Raw genomic sequence first — 19,926 nt, 5'->3', positions numbered from 1 at the left:
TTTTATCAGAGGGTACATCTACACTACAGCGGGGAGTCGATTTAAGATACGCAAATTCGGCTACGTGAATAGTGTAGCTGAATTCGACGTATCGCAGCCGACTTACCCCGACTTCTGCGGCTTTCTGTCGGCGGCGCTTACTACCACCTCCACTGGTGGAGTAAGAGCGCCGATTTGGGGATCGATTGTCGCGTCCTGACGGGACGCGATAAATCGATCCCGGAGAGGTCGATTTCTACCCGCCGATTCAGGCGGGTAGTATAGACCTAGCCAAAGAAACAAAAATAATGTTGGAGCTATGTGGTGAGGAAATGGGATACCAGTGTGCTAAACACATAAGAGCAATATACAAATCAATTTTAGTCCTAGTATTTCTTTAAAATGTCCTTATGTGTAGAAATAGTGACATTTACTAGAAATTGGTTATTTGTTTTTCATTTACTATTTTATCACACTGTGTTATAGATGGTGACATTCATAACATATATTGTTTTGGGGTTGCAAATACTGCAGGGGAAAATTTTTTATTTTTAAATCTAGTAGTTCATTTATTTTTAATTTCATGGTAACTCCTTACCCATGTGAACTGGGGGTTAAAATCCATGACAGGATCTCTCTGAAGAAAGTTGATTTTATGAGAGTTCCTTAAAAAATAAATCAGTAGCTTTCTGTGCAATTTCAACAGGGCAAAAAGCAAAATGCTATTGTTGTCAGTTCCTCAGAAACTCTAGATTTGTCCAGTAGGTGGTACTAAGAGCCATTTTCTTCTCAAAAGGAGAAAATACTTGACCATAATTTAATTTACTATAAATAAGGTAAATTTAATCTTTCATAAAAGGCTCAAAATACATAAAATGCTAAAATATCAAACGTATACTATTCTGTGAAAGGATGGTAATTTATTTGGATTTCTGGTGCATTTCTTTCTCTTTGGCAAAAACAAATGTGCATAGGTAGTGATCATTGGTGGGGGGGGACAAGGGGTCCTGGACATGGAAACTGATAACCTACATTAAGGAAATGTATCTGAATTCATGAAACAGCTCAAATCAATGCCTATTGGGGGAGGGAAGTAGACAAGTGTTTCACCTGTGTTCTTTCCCAGATGAACTACTGCTTATATACTCTTGTGTGTGTATTTAAAACATTGCATATAGAGTCAGATTACCAGTGCAGATGCATTAGAGGGGTGTGTGTACAAGGTACTTCATGCCACTGCACCCCTGCATAGGTGCAAGAAAAAAAATCTGTCTTGTGTCTGAGGAGTTCAAGGACTGCTCAAAGCTAGTACCACCTGTCACTACCTTCTTGAAAGAGGAAAGGGAGGGGACTGGGTTAGTCACTTTAATGTGAGTTGAGTTCAGTCAGTATCTCCAGGGATCAGGCTCCCACTGAGAACTTTTGTTTCTGGTCCCTATTAATTTTTTTGAGAGCTTAATTCTTTCAGGCCAGATCAACTCTTGTTAGTGCAGACAGGTGTACAGCCTGGTCCCTTTGCCCCACTGTCTGCTTTTCCTCCAGTTTCCATCAGAGTGGAGCAGCTGCAAGTTATACTTGGGGCTCCATATTGCCCCATCGGCAGCTAGTGCTGAAGGGGTGGCCTAAAACAACACCCACCCAGGGAGTCTATGGGCCTGATTCTCTATTCCATTACACATCAGTGAAATTCCATTGATTTATATACAGTTCACTGGTGTAAAACTAATGTAGTGGAGAGGAGACTCAAGTCCCATGTGTTGATTCTAGCCCAACAAACATAGGAATTACTTGTCTACTGCTGAAATGCAGCTACCTCTGGAGTGCAGCTCTGCAACTATTTTTTGCCAGCAATAATTCCCATGACTTTTTTACGAAGGTAAGTACAGAGTAACTTCTGTAACTGTTCTGCTGAGTGTATTTTAAGAAGGAAAAGTTATTACTCAGATCTGAAATTTAAGCAGAAGCAGCTGGGTTGACACCTGCTACACTCACAAAAATATCACAGCAGATTTAATTTTCAAAAAGTAGTCAGGGCCTCTGTTCCATGTAATGATAAATGTGTGTATGAGTTTGGTTTGGTTTTCAGTCCCTGCTAATCTATATTTTCCTCTATTTGTTTTTTGTTTGGTTGGGTTTTTTAAACTAAAGCAGGATGTAGTGGTGTGTAAAATTTCTGATACTCTCCTTTTTGTCATCTCTTCACCAGTCCCTTTATTTCCTTTTTCTAAAAATATATATTTTTATTTCTCCGGAACACCTCTCAAAGTGGTTAAGGGCACCTAATGAGTAGCACCAAAACAACAACAGGACAACTTTGACTAAACAAAGGGGGCAACTTTCTACCAGCTTTGTACTGTGTCTGACTGTAGAGGGGGCAATTTGAAAGTCAACTTTTTTTTTTTTTTTTTTTTTTGTCAAGATCAGATTCTAGTCAGCAAACCCAAGTCCTACTTCTGAAACTCCCTGCATTTTCCAGGTAAGTCTATGGTGCAAGGAATGCTGATTAATCATGTTTTAAAAAAATTCAGAGTCTAGCAACATGTTGGGTACAAATGTAAAGATTTCTATACGGTTACCATGATTAAATTGTTCAGAGTTTCACCCACTGAATTGCTTCAGTATTTCGCAGCTGAAGGACAGTGCTTTCTTCATTACACTATCATCAAAGAAGATGACCAAACAGTTTAATTGGCTAAAGTCCAGTCAGGTTCTGACACACGTTGTAGCTTAATCCCTATAGTGGCTTTACTTGGATCACATTTACTTTCGTACCATTGTGTTTGCTGCTGTTGTCCATTTGCTGGGTGTCATCACCAGTGATGATAAAAATGATTGAGGAAGAGCTAAAAGTCACTTTCTTCTTTGGCCTGTCCCCAGCTTTCTGGGACATAACTATTGGTCTTATTGGCTTTTCATTTCCTAACACTGGTATTTCTTTCACGGTCCTCTGGAATCTTAGCAGGCGAAAGCACAAGAGCTGCAAAAGGCATCGTCGAAACTGCAAAGAGGAAAAATTAGACTCAAATTACACCTTTCAAAGCTCTCACTTTCACAATGCATCCAGTGATGACAAGTGTATCAAGTAGTTCTCAGTGAATTGTTATACTGGTTTCTGTAGTTGTCAACTGGTTTCGAATGACCAGGAGTAGTGCAATGAACTTACTGGCTCATTACTGGGTACCTTTCCTCCTTATGCACCCCACACATTCAAATGAGCTGGAGGGGACCAACTAGCCGGTTGAGATCACTGTTACTCAGTTAAATATGTTGCCAGTAGAGGGCTCCATAATCCTTAGAGAACAGGAAAAGGAGGTAACAGGGAGCTGGGTTTAGGAGAGACTGGGAGCTAACTGGAGAGGCTGCATGCAAGTATGAGCAGTAGGCCAGGCACAATAGCCTAGGAGCTGGCTATGGAGAGGGGGCAAGGCAGCCTGCAATGCTTGCCTCTAAGCTCTTTTCTACAGAGAACACTACCGAGGTGGTGTACCACAGCACTCCCAGAGCCACCCTATGGTGGGGTTGGTTACTGTGCATATGAGCATATGTTGCTGTAGAATAGTTCTAATATTTTTTTCATTAACTCAATATTGCCAACTTCAAATATTCAAAAATCTTCAGTCAGGCACCCCAAAAAATCATGAGTTTGGCTTAATCAAGATTTTAGAGCCTCTAGAGTTCATAATGCTAAGTTTTTACCCTACAACCATTTAAAAAAAATCTGAGTTTCTCCTGTGATTTGCATGGCTCCAGAAACTGGAACTTTATTAAACACCAAATTTTATGGACTTGCAATAACATCCCAATGGTCGGCAACAATGAACTAACTAATTTTCCCTTTGAGTAAAAATAGTAGTGGAAAGGAAAACTATAAATGCTTCCCTACATTAATGTAGTTAGATCTGGGATGTGATCTGCACTCGTCTGTCCCATTTTAACCACACTCACATATGATACATGCGATCTTACTTTACGGATATGTAGTGCAAGATACTCTGTGGCAACTCTCCTAATTAGATAAAATTTTAAGGCTTCTAAGAGTAGAACTGTGTTAAATGTGGCAAATATGGTTTTACTTTCACCATAACAACGTGTATAGTACTTCCAAATCTTCACAAACCTGAAAAACTCAAAGTGAACTTGATCCCTGAGAACTCATCAGTTTAACAAAACAAATTAATTTGGCAATATCTTGAGGGGATCTAAAGAAATCCCTGGAATTGTGGTTGGGCATTCCCACAAAAACCATGCTCTGAAAAAGCCCCAGCACCCCCGCTTCAATTTCAGGACTTGGGTGGGAGAGTCCTTGGTGGCCGACCCCTCAGCATTTTTAGGGGTTACCCTCTACGATCATTTTCCCCATCTTTGTGTCCCTGGGAAATACTGCCTGGTAGACAGCCTGCTTCCAATGATCCCTAGGGCTCTGCTGACAGCTCCTGGAGACCCAGCCCCAATTCAGGGGCTGGGAAGCCATCTGCTGTGGAGTGGGGCAAGCGAGCCTAACTGTACCTGGAAACATGACTCCAGCCAGGCTCTCTGCTATGGAGCTGCTCACGCTGCAACCCCAGCAGGTCTCCAACGGAAACATGCAGATTAGACAAAACTTTTGCCAAAACACAGGCAATAGTCTACCAAACATTTTGGGCTAGCGAATTGGCATTTTCCAATTAAACGTAGTTACGTTTTGTCAGAAAACTTCCCACCAGCTCTAGGCATTATGTCTGGGATGAATTAAGCTCATGTACAGATATCAACCCTACAGAATCTCACTCAGTTGATGGGTCCCCGTGAGCTTCAGTAGTTTATGTGGTTGCTATTGTATTGTACTGGGAATCAGTTTGTGATCTGGGGATTGAGTCAGAGCCGCTACATCAAAATTACTTAGTTCCAAATATTCTTTAAGTATATGACTGTAAAGCCCAAGTGGGAGATCCTGGAAAACTTCATCTCTAAAAGATAACCAAAAGTCAGGGAAGGCCATACAGAAAACAGGAGCGGCGCCAGGGTTTTTGCCGTCCTAGGCGGCAGCGCTCCTCCTCAGAGCATTCGGCGGCGGGGGTCCTTCCGCTCTGTGACTTTGGGGCGCTTCGGCGGCGGGTCCCGGAGCGAGTGAAGGACCCGCCGCAGAAGCGCACCAAAGACGCGGAGCGGAAGGACCCCCGCCGCCGAATTGCCGCTGAGGATGGCAAAATGCAGCCCCCCCAAATCCTGCCGCCCTAGGCGACCGCCTAGGGTCGGCTAGTGGAAGCGCCGGCCCTGACAGAAAATATTCATATTTCTCTTTTCTTTGTCATATTATGCTACTTTGTGTATATAGAGAAGTCTGTTGTATTGAAACTCTGCTTAAAGTAAACTAGGAAGGATGTTTAGATGGGCTGCAATGTGCAGGCTATTTCCAAATGATGCTTTGCTTCATAGTGGTGTTTAGCTTTATTATGATGCAAGTGATTTTTCATAGATGCCTAGCTTCCTCACAGGTGTAAATTTCCATTCCCTTTTGTCCTGTAGAAGCTTATTCAGATAAGTTGACTATTGCCACTAGTGAAATAGCCTAATGCTCAGAAGAGAGACTAGGAAAGACGCCTATAAAATTAAATCTCCATTTTCTCATACAAAGCAAGTGTTTTCTGTTTTGTTCCCCTGTTTCAATTGCTCCAAAATGCAATTCACTAAGATTCACAAATTATTCTGACTGAACATCCTTCCATTGGAAAAATACCAAACTGGCAAAGCAAACGTTCCATAGGAACATGTCACTTTTGACAAAATGTTCAGTTTGAAAATAATTGAAAATGGAATATTTTAAACATGTCAAAACATTCTGTTTCAACATTTTCAGAACAGAATGTTTTGATTTTTCATTCTGAAATTACTTTTAATTTAGAAATATTGTATTTTATTTGTAAAAAAATAAAGGTTGAAGTCAAAATGAATTTTTTTTTTTTTTTAACAAAACCTCTTGATTTCTTCAAGTTTCCTCTTGAAACTTCTGGAATAAACTTCATTAACAAAATTCAAAATTTTGACTCTTTGCCCCAATTTGTGATAAGACAAAATTTTAAAATCTAGAATGTTTAAGCCAAAAATCTGTTTTTTCCAGTCAGCTCTAGGGAACATCCTTATCTTAATATATTAATGGATATACCTTTGGTTACAATAATACTAATACAGTGGTTTGAGCATTGGCCTGCTAAACCCAGGGTTGTGAGTTCAATCCTTGAGGGGGCCACTTGGGGATCTGGGGCAAAATCAGTAGTTGGCCCTGCTAGTGAAGGCAGGGGGCTGGACTCGATGACCTTTCAAGGTCCCTTCCAGTTCTAGGAGATGGGATATCTCCATTATTATTATAACTGCCCTTAAATTAAGTGTTCAAGTTTGAAAACTGGACTCCACATCCAGTATAATCCTCACCGCTGTGCCATATGCTTCCTTTGACTGCTCAGGTACGTAAGTTTGTGATTAACCTACCTTTCTGCTCATGAAGATGTAGATGACTGGATTATATGCAGTGCTTGATTTGGCAAAGAAAGATGGGATAATAGCCACTGTTGGAGTTACAAGGTTGCCGTAGCCAGAAGCTACTAAAAGGGAGACCACTGCATAAGGCATCCAACAGATAAGGAATGTGGAGATCATTAAAAAACACATTTTAGCCACTTTCTTTTCATATCTTAGGAGTTTGATCACTTGAATGGTCTGAAAATCTTCAACACAGCGAAGCTGCAGGGGGGAAAAAGGGAAACGGCTGAAAACAAATGCAACAAATATCTTTTTAATTTTTAGTTTTTGTTAATTCTCAATTCCCTAGCCTATAGTTTTTTAGGAGCAGAGACTATTAATCCCATTTCAAGACACTCTAGTTCTCTTGCAACTGAACAGGTGTGTTTCCTGCTCATTTAGGATGTGTAGTAAATAAGGTGCAGATATATTTTGTGGAGATACGGGAAAATGAATGACATACAAATGACCTCACATTACTTTTTCTTCATTCAAATGAAAGTATTTTAGGGAAACTAACATGCACCCATCCATTAACATAGAAAGTTTCTAGTCTCTGGCTGATTTTTTTTTCTCAAATTTTGTATGAATATGAGAATTGCCAGTACAGTAGAACCTCAAAGATATGAACACCAGAGTTACAGACTTACCAGTCAACAGGACACCCTGTGGAACTGGAAGTAATCAATCAGGCAGCAGCACAGACAACCCCACTCCAGCAAATACTGTATTGCCTCTGGGCTTTAGCCCTGGGGTTCTGGGCTTCAGTCAAGGGGGGTTGGGACTGCACCCATGGAGGGAGGGGAGAGGAATCCCAGGCTCTGGGCAGGGGTGACTCTGGGCTTCTGACCTCAGGAGCACCATGACTCAGGGCTTTAGACCAGGGGGAGCACTCGGGCTCAGGGCTTCAGCCTCATGGCTCCACTCCCGGCTTCAGCCCTGCTGGGGACTCCAGGGCTCAGCACTTCAGTCCTGCAGCTCCATTGTTGGCTTCAGCCCCACGTGGGGCACCAGGGCTCAGGGCTTTAGTTATGAGGGGGGTGCCAGTTTCAGCCCCAGTGCTTGCCCCATAACTAGAGCCCCCGCATCTGCTGAAGCTGGGAACGGAGCCATGGAGCCTTTACACCCCCCAGGTCTAAAGCCCTGTGCTCTAGTACTCCCATGGGGCAGAAGCCCTGAGCCCTCTGTTGGGAACCCTGGCACCCCAAGGATCAGAAGCCCTGACTCCCTTTCCCCCCCCCCCTGCAGTTGCAGCCGCAACATCTCCCTTCCCCGTGGGTGAAATCCGTAACCTCTTGTTCAGAATTACAGAACATTTCCGTTATGGAAAACCTCCATTCCCGAGGTGTCTGTAACGGAGGTTCTACTGCACAAGATTCTCCATGCTGCCCTGCCAATTGATTTATAATCCTAACATGGTGGCACCACTTCTTGAGGGGAGATGATAGTTCATTCTCTATGCCACTTCAGCTCTCAGCATTAGCTGAGTGACTTTCAGGAGAGAAGTACGTGTGTAACACTCGTATCTCCCTAATTACTATCAATTATAGTTGTTTGATATAGATGCTGGTCCACTGTAAACTGGACTGAGACTACCAAACTCAAACAATAACAATTTCTAATTACTGCAGATTTGGACTGAATTAGAACTGCTGACCTAGATGTAGAATATTATCTGAACAAACATCCCTGATAGTAACTGTGTTTTACAAAAAGAGGTGTTTGGGCTATTGCCTCAAAAGACTGATGGCTCACAAAGTAAAAGGGATGCACTGGATATAAAAACAATGCATACCTACCCCAGGTCTCTAGATTACTGAACAATAAATCGTCAAAGGGAAATTCCTATTGTTCCAATCAATGCTAGCATTAATATTTTATGTTATTGCTTTATCAAATTTGTATTGTAGGATTATTTTTAGAGTCTCATGAGACTTTTTTTATCTCACACTCTCCTCCCATCTCAGAAGTATTATCTTTTTTATCTCTAGGTAATTTTTCTAATAGCATTCAAAATGAGATTCTGCTTTTCATGAAAGGGAACAGGAAAAAATGAGGCACATTAATGGAAAGTAAAGATACTACATGAGATAAGGAGCACTGTACTCTAGGCTGAAATTGTCAAAGTTGCCAAAGGGATTAGGATATCTTATCAATAAAACCTTGGACTATGTACATCTCCAAGACCAATTACTCCTTTACCTTTTCATTGAAATTATTCATTGCATATGCTGCTTGCTTGTTTCAACTCACCATTCTTATTGTATATAGAATATGGCCATAGCAATAGGCCATGATCCCCACAGGTGCCACTAGGCAACCAAGAAAGAAAAAGAGCACAAAGGAGGCATCACGGGGGTTTTTTGACTGCCAGTCCACTGAACAACCCAGTCCATGTATCTCCAGTGTATATCTGTTCCAGCCTAGAAGGGGCGCTCCTGTCCAAGCTAACGAGTACAACCAGATGTAGGTGATGGCCCTCCAGGACCAAGAGAAATCAATCACTTTTGCATGAACGACTCGAATGTAGCGCTCGTAGGCAAGAACGGTGAGGGTCATGATGGAAACAATTCCTGTAAGGAGAAATAAAGGAAAGAAAGCAAATTGTTATCAATAAGTAGAGAGTCATGAACATATTGTCACCCCACTAGTAGTCTGTCAGCAGGGGAAGCTTACCATCTCTAATCGACATTGCAAAATTACACGTTATGGGTCCAATTCTGACATCTTTAAGCCTATTGAGGGCACCTCCCTCTACAAATAATTCCACCAATTTCATAGGGACTATTCAAAGCGAGTAAGGGTCTCAGAATCTGATTGCTGTGCAACTTTTGAACTTCACAGCCTATGTGTGGCATATGGAAGAGGAAGAAGGGTCCAGGTTAATCTGTATAGTCCTAAATACAGCTTGGTTAAGCAGGGGTTAATGTTGCAGGTACATTTAAGGGTAAAACATTGTAAAAGAATGCTGTCGTAAACCACAGCACCTATTAGAAACCCAGGAAATTCAGAGCGAAGACTAAATTTAAAAGCAATTAAAACATTTGAATGTTCTGAAAGGCACAATTAAATCTCCCAAACAACATGAATTAGTAGAATTCCAACTTTTGACAGCTGAACTGTCACAGAAGCTACAGTGGGAGTTTCAATACCATATTTTTCTTTTGAAGTGCTGGCACATTTCAAGCCCACACTTCTAATGAATACAGCATGACAGGAGCCTTAAATTAAGGTCAGTACTGAACAGTACATCCTACCAGCACTTTTTATTGTGACTCATTCTCTTCAATGGGAGTTTTGCCTGAATTAGGACTGCAGGATTTGAATCTACATGAGTTGTGGAAATTAATGATCAGTGTCTATTTTGTTAACATAGTGAAAACTTCAGTCAACAGAAGCCCTGTGCTACCACTGCTGATTTATCAAGAGTGTCTCTTCTCTTAACAACAAAGCCTAAACACAAATGTATTTATTTCATAGCACTCAGCATGGGTTGGATGCAAATCTCTCTAATAGAATTTGCATATGTCCTTTTTAATAGGAAGAATGGATATTTTGTCATGCACATAAAATGTTTGATTTCTGCATGGAGATTTGTATTTATCAAAATCATGCTTTTATTTTGCTGTGAGACTGTTGAACATATAGGTCTTATTCCCTGAAATGGGAACATTCATTGTGCCCTGAAGAAAATCTTCAAAGTCAATCATAGACAACTGAAGCTTTTTTCACTTTGGGATGCCTTAAGGATGACAAATATAACACATGTTAACAGTAGTCGCAGTAGGCACTATATAAAAATTAATTTTAGAGGAGCAAATAAGCATGTTTGAAGGTAGATGTAATTTGTTGTCTCTGCCTTTGTGTATCCTGTGTTAAAGTATCCATCAGTAAAATATGTATAATTGGTTACCTCACAGAAGCACTGGGGGGCTTAATAAATGTTAGTAAGATGTTGTTTTAAGATCTCTGTAAGAAAGGTGCACAATCAATGCAGGTGGTGGTAGTAGAATACCTCCCTTAGAAGTAACAAGAGATTCATGAACATGAACTGTTTAAAGCATGGTGGGAAGAAGAAAGCACCAGATACTCTGTAGCTCTCTTTGATGTGAAACAAGGTAGCTCTCTTTTAGTATGAGCACTTCCTTTCTATGCTGGTATCTGCAAACTCATCATGAAGAAAATGAAGATGGTAGCTGGGACTAGACAGTCATGTCTAGCACGTAGAAAACCGGGTATGTGGCCTTGACCCTGAATCCTGCATAATTTGTTTCTTCTTCTTCTTTGCAAGAAGAGTAGCTTTTATGAGAGCAGGGGAGCGAAGTGATTCTGGAAGATACAGAAGGTTCTCTGGACAACTAGGAAGAAAGCTCTTTAATGACAGGTTCTTCAGGGCAGCGTACTTAATTTGGGATCAGGAACAAATTACACTGAAGAGCATGGGCTTCAAAAGAGCTTATCAGGAATTAGAAAGGGATTGTATGCTAATATCATATGGATTTTAGTTGCTGGGTTGAGCTTTGTAACCCTTCCCAACCAGCAGCCTATAAGCCCTGTTGCTAAGATACAGATAACATTTATAGAGTGGATACAATAGCTTCAAGTTATGCCTGTGTTCGTCATATCTGTCACAGCCTCATCTTCTGCTGATAGGACACAGCACCAAGAAGGCATAGCGGACTGTAGCGAAGCGACGACTCACCGGGACGGCACCTCCTGCAGGTTGTCTCGGGAATTAGCTCTCCAGCTCCGGAGCGCACTCTGCCGGCTGATGCCCCACTTGCCGCAGGCCCCCCATGTCCCTCCCAGACCCCGGTGCCTCTTCCCTCGTGGTCTGCCCTCTGCAATACCCCTGCAGTTTCTTGGTATCCCCTCCCAGGAGAACCCCCAACCCTCTATCCCCACCTTGCCTCAGTGGCGACTGCCAGTCATCGTCTAGCCCCCGCTCACTGGGGCAGACTGCAGTCTATAAACTACTCCTCATCGGCAAGGGGGGTTTAGACCTGCTGCCTTTCCTAACCCTGGGCTGCACCTCTGCAACCCCAGTACCTGCTTTGGGCCTTTAGCCAGGTCTGCAGCCTGGGGAATTGCTAGGCTGGAGCTCCCCCGCTCCTTTGCCTTTCCCCAGCCCTACTCTACCTCAGGCACCCAGCTCACCTCCCAGGCAGCCAAGTCCTTCTCTCTCCACCACTAGAGAGAGTCTGTCTGAGCTGCTGCCTCACAGCCCTTTTTATAGGGCCAGCTGTGGCTGTTTGCCCAATCAGCCTAGCCTTTAACCCAGTGGTGGATTAATGATTTTGCCGCCCCTAGGCCCTGAAATAATTGCCGCCCGCCCCTGGCCTTGCCTTGACTCCACCCTTTCCCCGCCCCTATTCCAACCCCTTCCCCAAAGCCCTGCCCCAGCCCCGCCTCTTCCCCCAGCGGGCCACGTTCCCCCTCCTCCCCCTTCCCTTCCTGCCCCACAAAACAGCTGTTTTGCAGCACAAGCACTGGGAGGGAGGAGAGAGAAATAGGACGCGGAAGTGGAGGCAGAGGTGAGCTGGAGCAGGGAAGGTGGGGCAGGGAGGGGTGCTTCTCCATGGGTGCTCAAATTTGCCGCCCTAGGCCTAGGCCTTGTTGGCCTAGGCGATAATACGCCGCTGCTTTAACCCCTTCAGGGCTGGAGCAGGGTAACCACCCCACTACAGGGATACACACAATTTACATCCCCAAGCAGGACCAGAGCCAGCCAAATGAAACCATGGGTGCCAGATTCTTCACTGCTTGTACATTGTGCAGCTACTCACACCAGCCCAACATGGGTGTCAATTTAAAGATTATCAAATCAGCATGGTAACTATTGGCACTCACTTTGCTGTGCTGTAAGTGATGACACAAGGTGCAGGGAAACGTGTAATAATCTGATCGCCCATGTATAGCTTGACCCTGGTGATCCGTACTCCCATTTCTGTGAAGTCTGGCATTTAGTTTTGATGAGGATGGAAAAGCCACTATCAAAACAAACAAAAATGATGGGGGGATGCTGTTCTTTAAGTGCCTTCCCCAGAAAATGTTGAAATACCTGCTGCAACTTTCTGCATTTTAGATTATTAAGTAATTCTAGAAGAGGCTTTGAGTAAAGTTTTCAAAGTCACCTAAGTGATTGAGGAGTAGATCCGGGCAACAAAAATTTGGCAAATAGTAAATTTGCTAAAAAAAATCATTTTTCAGAGCATGGAAATTATTTGGGTTGAATTTGGCAAATATTTTTGGCTGAAAAAACAAACATTTCAGAAATGTCAGAATGTTTCAAATCAACATTTGCACACAGAACCAGTTTGTTTTGTTTTGAATCTGTTTTGTTTTGAAATGAAATGTTTCAAATTAACATTCAAAAAGTTTTGTTTGACCTGGGAAAAATTTTTTTTTTCATTTTGTTGATTGGAAAAAATTAACCGAGCAAAAAAATTCAGCTTAAGGGCAAATGAACCATTTTTATTTTATTTTATTTTTTGGTTCAGCCACTGAACAGAAAATATCAATTATTCATTCAGCTCTACTTTGGAGCCTAAGGCCCATTTTCAGAAATGAATGAGGCACTTAGGAGCCTTGGACAACTAAGTCACATAGGTGTTTTTGAAAATGTTACCTCGTGTCGTTGTCGTGCTCTTCTCAGTGCTCCAATGGGGTTCCCTAACTGTGGTGGGGCAATACACGGAAGGCATATCCCTGTCTTGGCACCGGACCACCTTGCCAATGAGTATGTAAACCGGAAGGGGTACTTCTCAATGGTGCTGCTAGCACTGGTGGATCACAAGGGACGTTTCACCGACATCAACATAGGATGGCCGGGAAAGGTGCATGACGCTCGCATCTTTAGGAACTCCGGGCTGTTCGAGCAGCTGCAAGAAGGGACTTACTTCCCATACCAGAAAATTACTGTTGGGGATGTTGAAATGCCAATAGTTATCCTTGGGGACCCAGCCTATTCCTTGCTCCCATGGCTCATGAAGCCTTACACAGGCAGTCTGGACAGTAGTAAGGAGCAGTTCAACTATAGGCTGAGCAAGTGCAGAATGATGGTAGAATGTGCCTTTGGACATTTAAAAGTTCGCTGGCGCTGTTTGCTGATGAGGTCAGACCTCAGCGCAACCAACATTCCCATTGTTATTGCTGCTTGCTGTGTGCTCCATAATATCTGTGAGAGTAAGAGGGAGACGTTTATGGCAGGGTGGAAGGTTGAGGAAAATCGCCTGGCATACGATTATGAGCAACAAGACACCAGGGCGATTAGAAGTGCACAGCTAGGTGCACTGCGCATCAGAGAGGCTTTGAAAACCAATTTCCATGACTGGCCAGGCTTCGGTGTGACAGTTGTGTTTGTTTCTCCTTGATGCAAACCCGCCCCTTTTGTTGATTTTAATTCCCTGTAAGCCAACCACCCTCCCACCTTCGAAATAAAGTAGCTATTGTTTTGAAACCATGCATTCTTTCTTTAATAATTACAAAAAAAAGAAATTAGATAACGGATAAGGGAGCCCTGGTGGGGTGGGGGAGGAGGGAAGGACAAGGCCACATGGTTTATTGTAGCCACACTACAAATCAAACTGCTTGCACGACAGCCTTCTGTTGCTTGGGCCATCCTCTGGAGTGGAGTGGCTGGGTGCCCAGAGCCTCCCCCACCCCACGTTCTTGGGCGTCTGGGTGAGGAGGCTATGGAATTTGGGGAGGAGGGTTGGCGGTTATACAGTTGATGCTGTGGGGGTCTGTGCTCTTGTTGACTTTCCTGCAGCTCCAACACACGCTTCATCATGTCAGTTTGCTCCCCCAACAAATGCCTCTGCATGTCCATTTCCTACCCCATTAGCCTCAGCATCGCGTCCTGCCTCCGCTCTTCACACTCACTCAATTCTTTCCTGGCCTCTGCCACTGAATGCCTCCATGCATTGAGCTGTGCCTTATTAGTGCGGGAGGACTGCATCAGCTCAGAAAACATGTCATCGCAAGTGTGTTTTTTCCGCCTTCTAATCTGCGATAACCGCAGAGACGGAGATGATAGGGGGAGCGTAGAAACATTTGCACCTGGGGGGAGATAAAAAGGGAGAGTAAAATTGGGTTGGCTTCTTATGCCTTCATAACATAAGGGAATGTTTTCAAACTCCAGCGCCCCCCTTTCCCAGAGCAAACAATGGATTGGGTTTCATATTTAAAAGGAGGGGCTGCAGTATTCGGGTAGATGTGCAGCACACACCTACCCCCACCCCACCGCGTGGCTATTCTCTGGGATGATCCCTTCCTCCCGCCCCCTGTTGCATGGCTATTCTCCGGAATGATCCCTTTTAGCCAAAAGCAAACAGCCCAGCATGAACGGGGTCCTTTTATTGTTCCCTTACAAAAATTCCCCTATTTCAACCAGGTGACCATGAACACTATTGCTTGTAAACCTTGTACTGTAGTTACAAATGTGCACTCACCAGAGATGCCTTCTCCGGCCTCAGGGTCGGGGATCCCGCCTTGGGAAGGTATTGGCTCCAGGTTGATGAAAAGTTCCTGGCTGCCAGGGAGAATGGATTCACCACTTGCCTGCTGCTCATTCTCCTCCTCCTCTTCCTCATCCACAAAATCCTCCTCCCTGTTGCGTGAGACGCCCCCCTTGCAGGTGTCCATGGACAGTGGTGGGATAGTGGTAGGGTCCCCACCTAGAATGCCATGAGCTGGTCATAGAAGTGGCATGTGTGGGGCTCTGACCCGGAGTGACTGTTTGCCTCCTTTGTCTTTTGGTAGGCTGGCCTGAGCTCCATAACTTTCACCCGGCAGTGCTGTGTGTCTCTGGTGTAGCCTCTGTCCAACATGTCCTGTGAGATCTTGGCAAATATATTTGCATTTCTTCTTTTGGATCGTAGTTCGGCTTGCACAGATTCTTCTCCCCATACAGCAATCAGATCCAGTGTCTCCCTTTCAGTCCATGCTGGAGCTTGTTTTTGATTCTGGGACTGCATGGTCACCTGTGCTGCTGAGTGCAGCTGAGCTCACCAGGCTGACCAAACAGGAAATGAAATTCAAAAGTTCCCGGGGCTTTTCCTGTGTACCTGGCTAATGCATCAGAGTTGAAAGTGCTGTCCAGAGCGGTCACATTGGAGCACTCTGGGATAGCTCCCGGAGGCCAATATCATCAATTTGTGTCCATACTACCCCAAATTCGACCCAGCAAGGTCGATTTTAGTGCTACTCCCCTTGCCAGGGAGGAGTACAGAAGTCAATTTTAAGAGCCCTTTAGTTCGACAGAACGGGGTTGGTTGTGTGGATGCGGTCATTTTTAAATCGACCTAACACGGCTAAATTCGACCTAACCCCATAGTGTAGACCAGGGCCAAGGTATTCCCCAAGAGAGAAGAGGCTATAAAATGGCTGGGAAAACTTTCTAGTTTTTCTCCTCACTCTAGTGTAGGAGACCATAAAGCCCTAACTTGTAATATTTACTTGGCAGTTCACTTTTAACAAACTGGTCTACTTAGAACAGATTTCAGTTTTCAAGGAATGTCATTTGTATCTGCTACAGCTCAGGAATCCAATTATCTGTGAAGCTAATGAGCCATAATTTAGCTATTGCATACACTATGATCTCTCCAACAGTGTGGGGAGAATATTTTCAGTCAAATGGCTATTAAGAGCTGGACGTTTAAAATATGTTCCAATATATATCTTTACAAAAAAAAATAGCATGCTGTTAGGAAGGACATGGCTTTCCATTCATAACACTGGTCTACAATTTTTGAGAAGTCGTCTGCTTCAGAGATAAAATGTGCTATTTATTATGTATTTTGATGTGCTGAATTCAAATATGACAATTAAAACAACTGATTGGCTACTGTTTCTAAGATATTTAAGTTTTTACATTTTATGTCTATGTATATTGTGTAGATAGTAGAGTTATATTCATAAATTGTAAACCTAGGTCTTTTCATGTGTTTATGGTAGCTTTACATGATAATATTTCACCTGTCCTGTTTATGTAACACTTTAAAAATCAGCAAAAGGGTTATATAAATAAAATTTATTATGAAACAAAAGGCAAAAAACTATTATGTACATAGTTTAGTCCTATTCAGTGTCTACTCGGAGCTTCTTGGCTTGTTTCTTGTATTCATTAAATGGAGCATCTCTTATCACTGTCCAGCAATAGTCTGCAAGCATTGATGGGCTCCATTTGCCCTGATAGCGTTTCTCCATTGTTGCAATGTCCTGGTGAAATCGTTCGCCGTGCTTGTTGCTCACTGCTCTGCAGTTCGGTGGAAAAAAATCTAGATGAGAGTGCAAAAAATGTATCTTTAGTGACATGTTGCAACCAAGGCTTTTGTATGCCTTGAGGAGGTTTTCCACCAACAACCTGTAGTTGTCTGCCTTGTTGTTTCCGAGAAAATTTATTGCCACTAACTGGAAGGCTTTCCATGCCGTCTTTTCCTTGCCATGCAGTGCATGGTCAAATGCATCATCTCGAAGAAGTTCACGAGTCTGAGGACCAACAAAGACACCTTCCTTTATCTTAGCTTCACTTAACCTTGGAAATTTTCCACGGAGGTACTTGAAAGCTGCTTGTGTTTTGTCAATGGCCTTGACAAAGTTCTTCATCAGATCCAGCTTGATGTGTAAGGGTGTGTAGTGAGCCGGTGTGGCACCGCTCCGTCTCTGACAGGGCCGAGCTTCCTCCAACCTCAGCGTGGGCAGAGCCACCGGGTCCGGGGCCCGCCCCTCCAAGGTCACAGCCCCGGCCCGGAAGTATAAAAGCCCGCCAGCAGAGCTCAGTGAGGCCCAGACCGCCAGAGAGAGCAGACGTCCCGGGCCAAGCTCCCGCTTGGGAGACAGCTGCAGGCCGCGAGCCGCCTACTAACCTCCCGCGCCGGTCAAGCCTACCTCTCGCCAGGTACCCCGAGGAGGACTGGCCCAGCCTGCCCCGGACCCGTTACCCCGAGGAGGACTGGCCAAGCCTGCCCCGGACCAGCTGCCCCGAGGAGGACTGGCCAAGCCTGCCCCGGACCAGCTGCCCCGAGGAGGACTGGCCAAGCGTGCCCCGGACCAGCTGCCCCGAGGAGGACTGGCCAAGCGTGCCCCGGACCAGCTGCCCCGAGGAGGAGTCAAGCCTGCCCCGTGCCAGCTACCCTGGGGGAGAGCTGCCGGACCGGCCCCCAAGCCCCGCACCCGAGGAACCGATGCTGCTGGACTGGCCCGAACCCGGCATCGCCAACGAGGTAGGCCCCGAGGGGGAACATGGAAGTAGCCCGGGGGTAGCTGACCCCGGTCAGGCTGCAGAAGCCTGTGAGCCGATGTCAGTGTGTTTCAGTCAGGATACCCCACTGACCAGCAGCGGCAGTAACTGCTGCTAGGGCCCCGGGCTGGAACGCAGTGGAGTGGGTGGGCCTGCATTCCCCCCTGCCATCCCACACGGGTGGCAGGCTTCCCCTTCACCCAACGCTCAGGTGTAGGAGCCTGGGCTTACCTTAACTGCTTGTCTGCTCAGCCCCTGCACAAGGGGGCCTGAGCTCCTTAACTTCTTGTTTGCTCAGCTCCTGCATCCAAGGGCCTGAGCTGTGACTGTTTGTGCCCCGCCCTGATCCAGGGCCTGGGCCTGCTTAAACTGGTAATTAGCGCTCAGCCCCTGCCTAAGGGCCTGAGCTCCTGAACTGTGGGCCACTCAGCCCCTGCGTAAAGGGACCTGAGCTTGGACTGTCTGCGCTTTAGTGAGCCGGTGTGGTACCCCTCCGTCTTGGAGGGTAGAGCCCCGGCGCAACCCTACTACAGGGTGGTAACAAAATCTTCCTTGATTCAACAAGTGGTGGATGCTGAACACTTTTCCTCCAAGAGAGGAAGAGAGCAACAACCTTCAAATCGCCACAAAGCTGCCACTGATGTTGGTCATAGTTTATGCACCTCAAAAGTTGTTTCATGTTGTCATAGGTTTCCTTCATATGGACTGCATGACCAACTGGAATTGATGGCAAAACATTGCCATTATGCAGTAAAACAGCTTGAAGACTAGTCTTCGGTGAATCAATGAACAGTCTCCACTCATCTGGATCGTGAATGATGTTGAGGGCTGCCATCATACCATCGATGTTGTTGCAGGCTGCAAGATCACCTTCCATGAAGAAGAATGGGACAAGATCCTTTTGACGGTCAAGAACATGGAAACCCTAACATCACCTGCCAGGAGATTCCACCGCGTAGTCTGGAGCCCAACAGCTCTGCCTTACTCTTGGGTAGTTCCAAATCCCTGACAAGGTCATTCAGTTCACCTTGTGTTATGAGGTGTGGTTCAGAGGAGGAGGATGGGAGAAAATGTGGGTCCTGTGACATTGATGGTTCAGGACCAGAAGTTTCATCCTGTTCCTCTTCCTTGTCTGACTCAAGTGAGAATTATTCTGGGGCATCAGGAACCGGCAGTCCTTCTCCGTGCGGTACTGGGCGTATAGATGATGGAATGTTTGGATAATGCACAGTCCACTTTTTCTTCTTTGACACACCTTTCCCAACTGGAGGCACCATGCAGAAGTAACAATTGCTGGTATGATCTGTTGGCTCTCTCCAAATCATTGGCACTGCAAAAGGCATAGATCTCCTTTTCCTGTTCAACCTCTGGCGAAGATTTGTTGCACAAGTGTTGCAGCATATGGGTGGGGCCCACCTCTTGTCCTGATCTCCCATTTTGCAGCCAAAATAAAGGTGATAGGTTTTCTTAACCATAGTGGTTATACTGCGCTTTTGTGATGCAAAAGTCACTTCACCACAAACATAACAGAAGTTATCTGCACTGTTCACACAAGTACGAGGCATCTCTGCTCACTTTGGCTAAACAGAAATGTGTCCCTTTGCAAAATCAAACACTGACAAATAAGAGAGCACGACACTGTATGATTTCTAGAGCTGATATAGGGCAATTTGTTCAGCAGAGTGATGTAAGCTTCGTTATGATTGCATCATCCATGACTTCTAGGAATAACATGATGCAATTCATATCATGTATGATGCAATACCAGCTTCAGATTGCATCATTCATTGTTTTGCCTAAAAAGCAAGTACTGTCCAAACCCAGTCATAGATTTATTCATAGATCCAGTCAAAGATGTATTTTAGTCATTTCTGGTTTAAATTGAGATCCCTTCCCTTTATAACTCACTCATCCTCCACCATTCCCAAGTCAAGGGTCGTATATACTGACCCAATAGTATATCTTGAAAACTAGAGCCAATCAACAATTTTAAGCATCATTTTCGTTCTCAGTGACCCAGAATTAGTAAAGTTTGACTACATTTATTTCAGAAGCATTTTGGCTGTAGAGCAGTATAATTAGAGTACTGTTCCTACAAACTGATTACATGAACTTCCTAAAATCACTAGGAGTATGAGACAGTGAAATCTGTGCAAGTTAACACGCTTGCCTCAGAAATACCTTTCTTAAGATAATTTCTGTATGCAACC

The 19,926-nt window shown here is 44.4% G+C and overlaps 1 protein-coding gene across 1 annotated transcript in view; it reads right to left on the bottom strand.

The window, feature by feature from the left end:
* Nucleotides 1-678: 678 nt before the first annotated feature.
* The window catches only part of OPN3 (opsin 3), a 25,025-nt gene continuing 5,777 nt past the window's right edge, over nt 679-19,926 (bottom strand). Inside the window, exons 2-4 of the mRNA XM_054024503.1 lie at nt 8,728-9,047; nt 6,445-6,696; nt 679-2,977 (exon numbers count right to left, since the gene is read on the bottom strand). Of these exons, the coding sequence (XP_053880478.1) occupies nt 2,714-2,977; nt 6,445-6,696; nt 8,728-9,047 (836 nt within the window). The 3' untranslated portion in view covers nt 679-2,713. The remainder of the gene's footprint in view (nt 2,978-6,444; nt 6,697-8,727; nt 9,048-19,926) is intronic.

The sequence above is a fragment of the Malaclemys terrapin genome, chromosome 3 (genome assembly GCF_027887155.1).
Source record: "Malaclemys terrapin pileata isolate rMalTer1 chromosome 3, rMalTer1.hap1, whole genome shotgun sequence".
Lineage (NCBI taxonomy): Eukaryota > Metazoa > Chordata > Testudines > Emydidae > Malaclemys > Malaclemys terrapin.
This window is presented reverse-complemented; position numbering and strand designations above follow the sequence as displayed.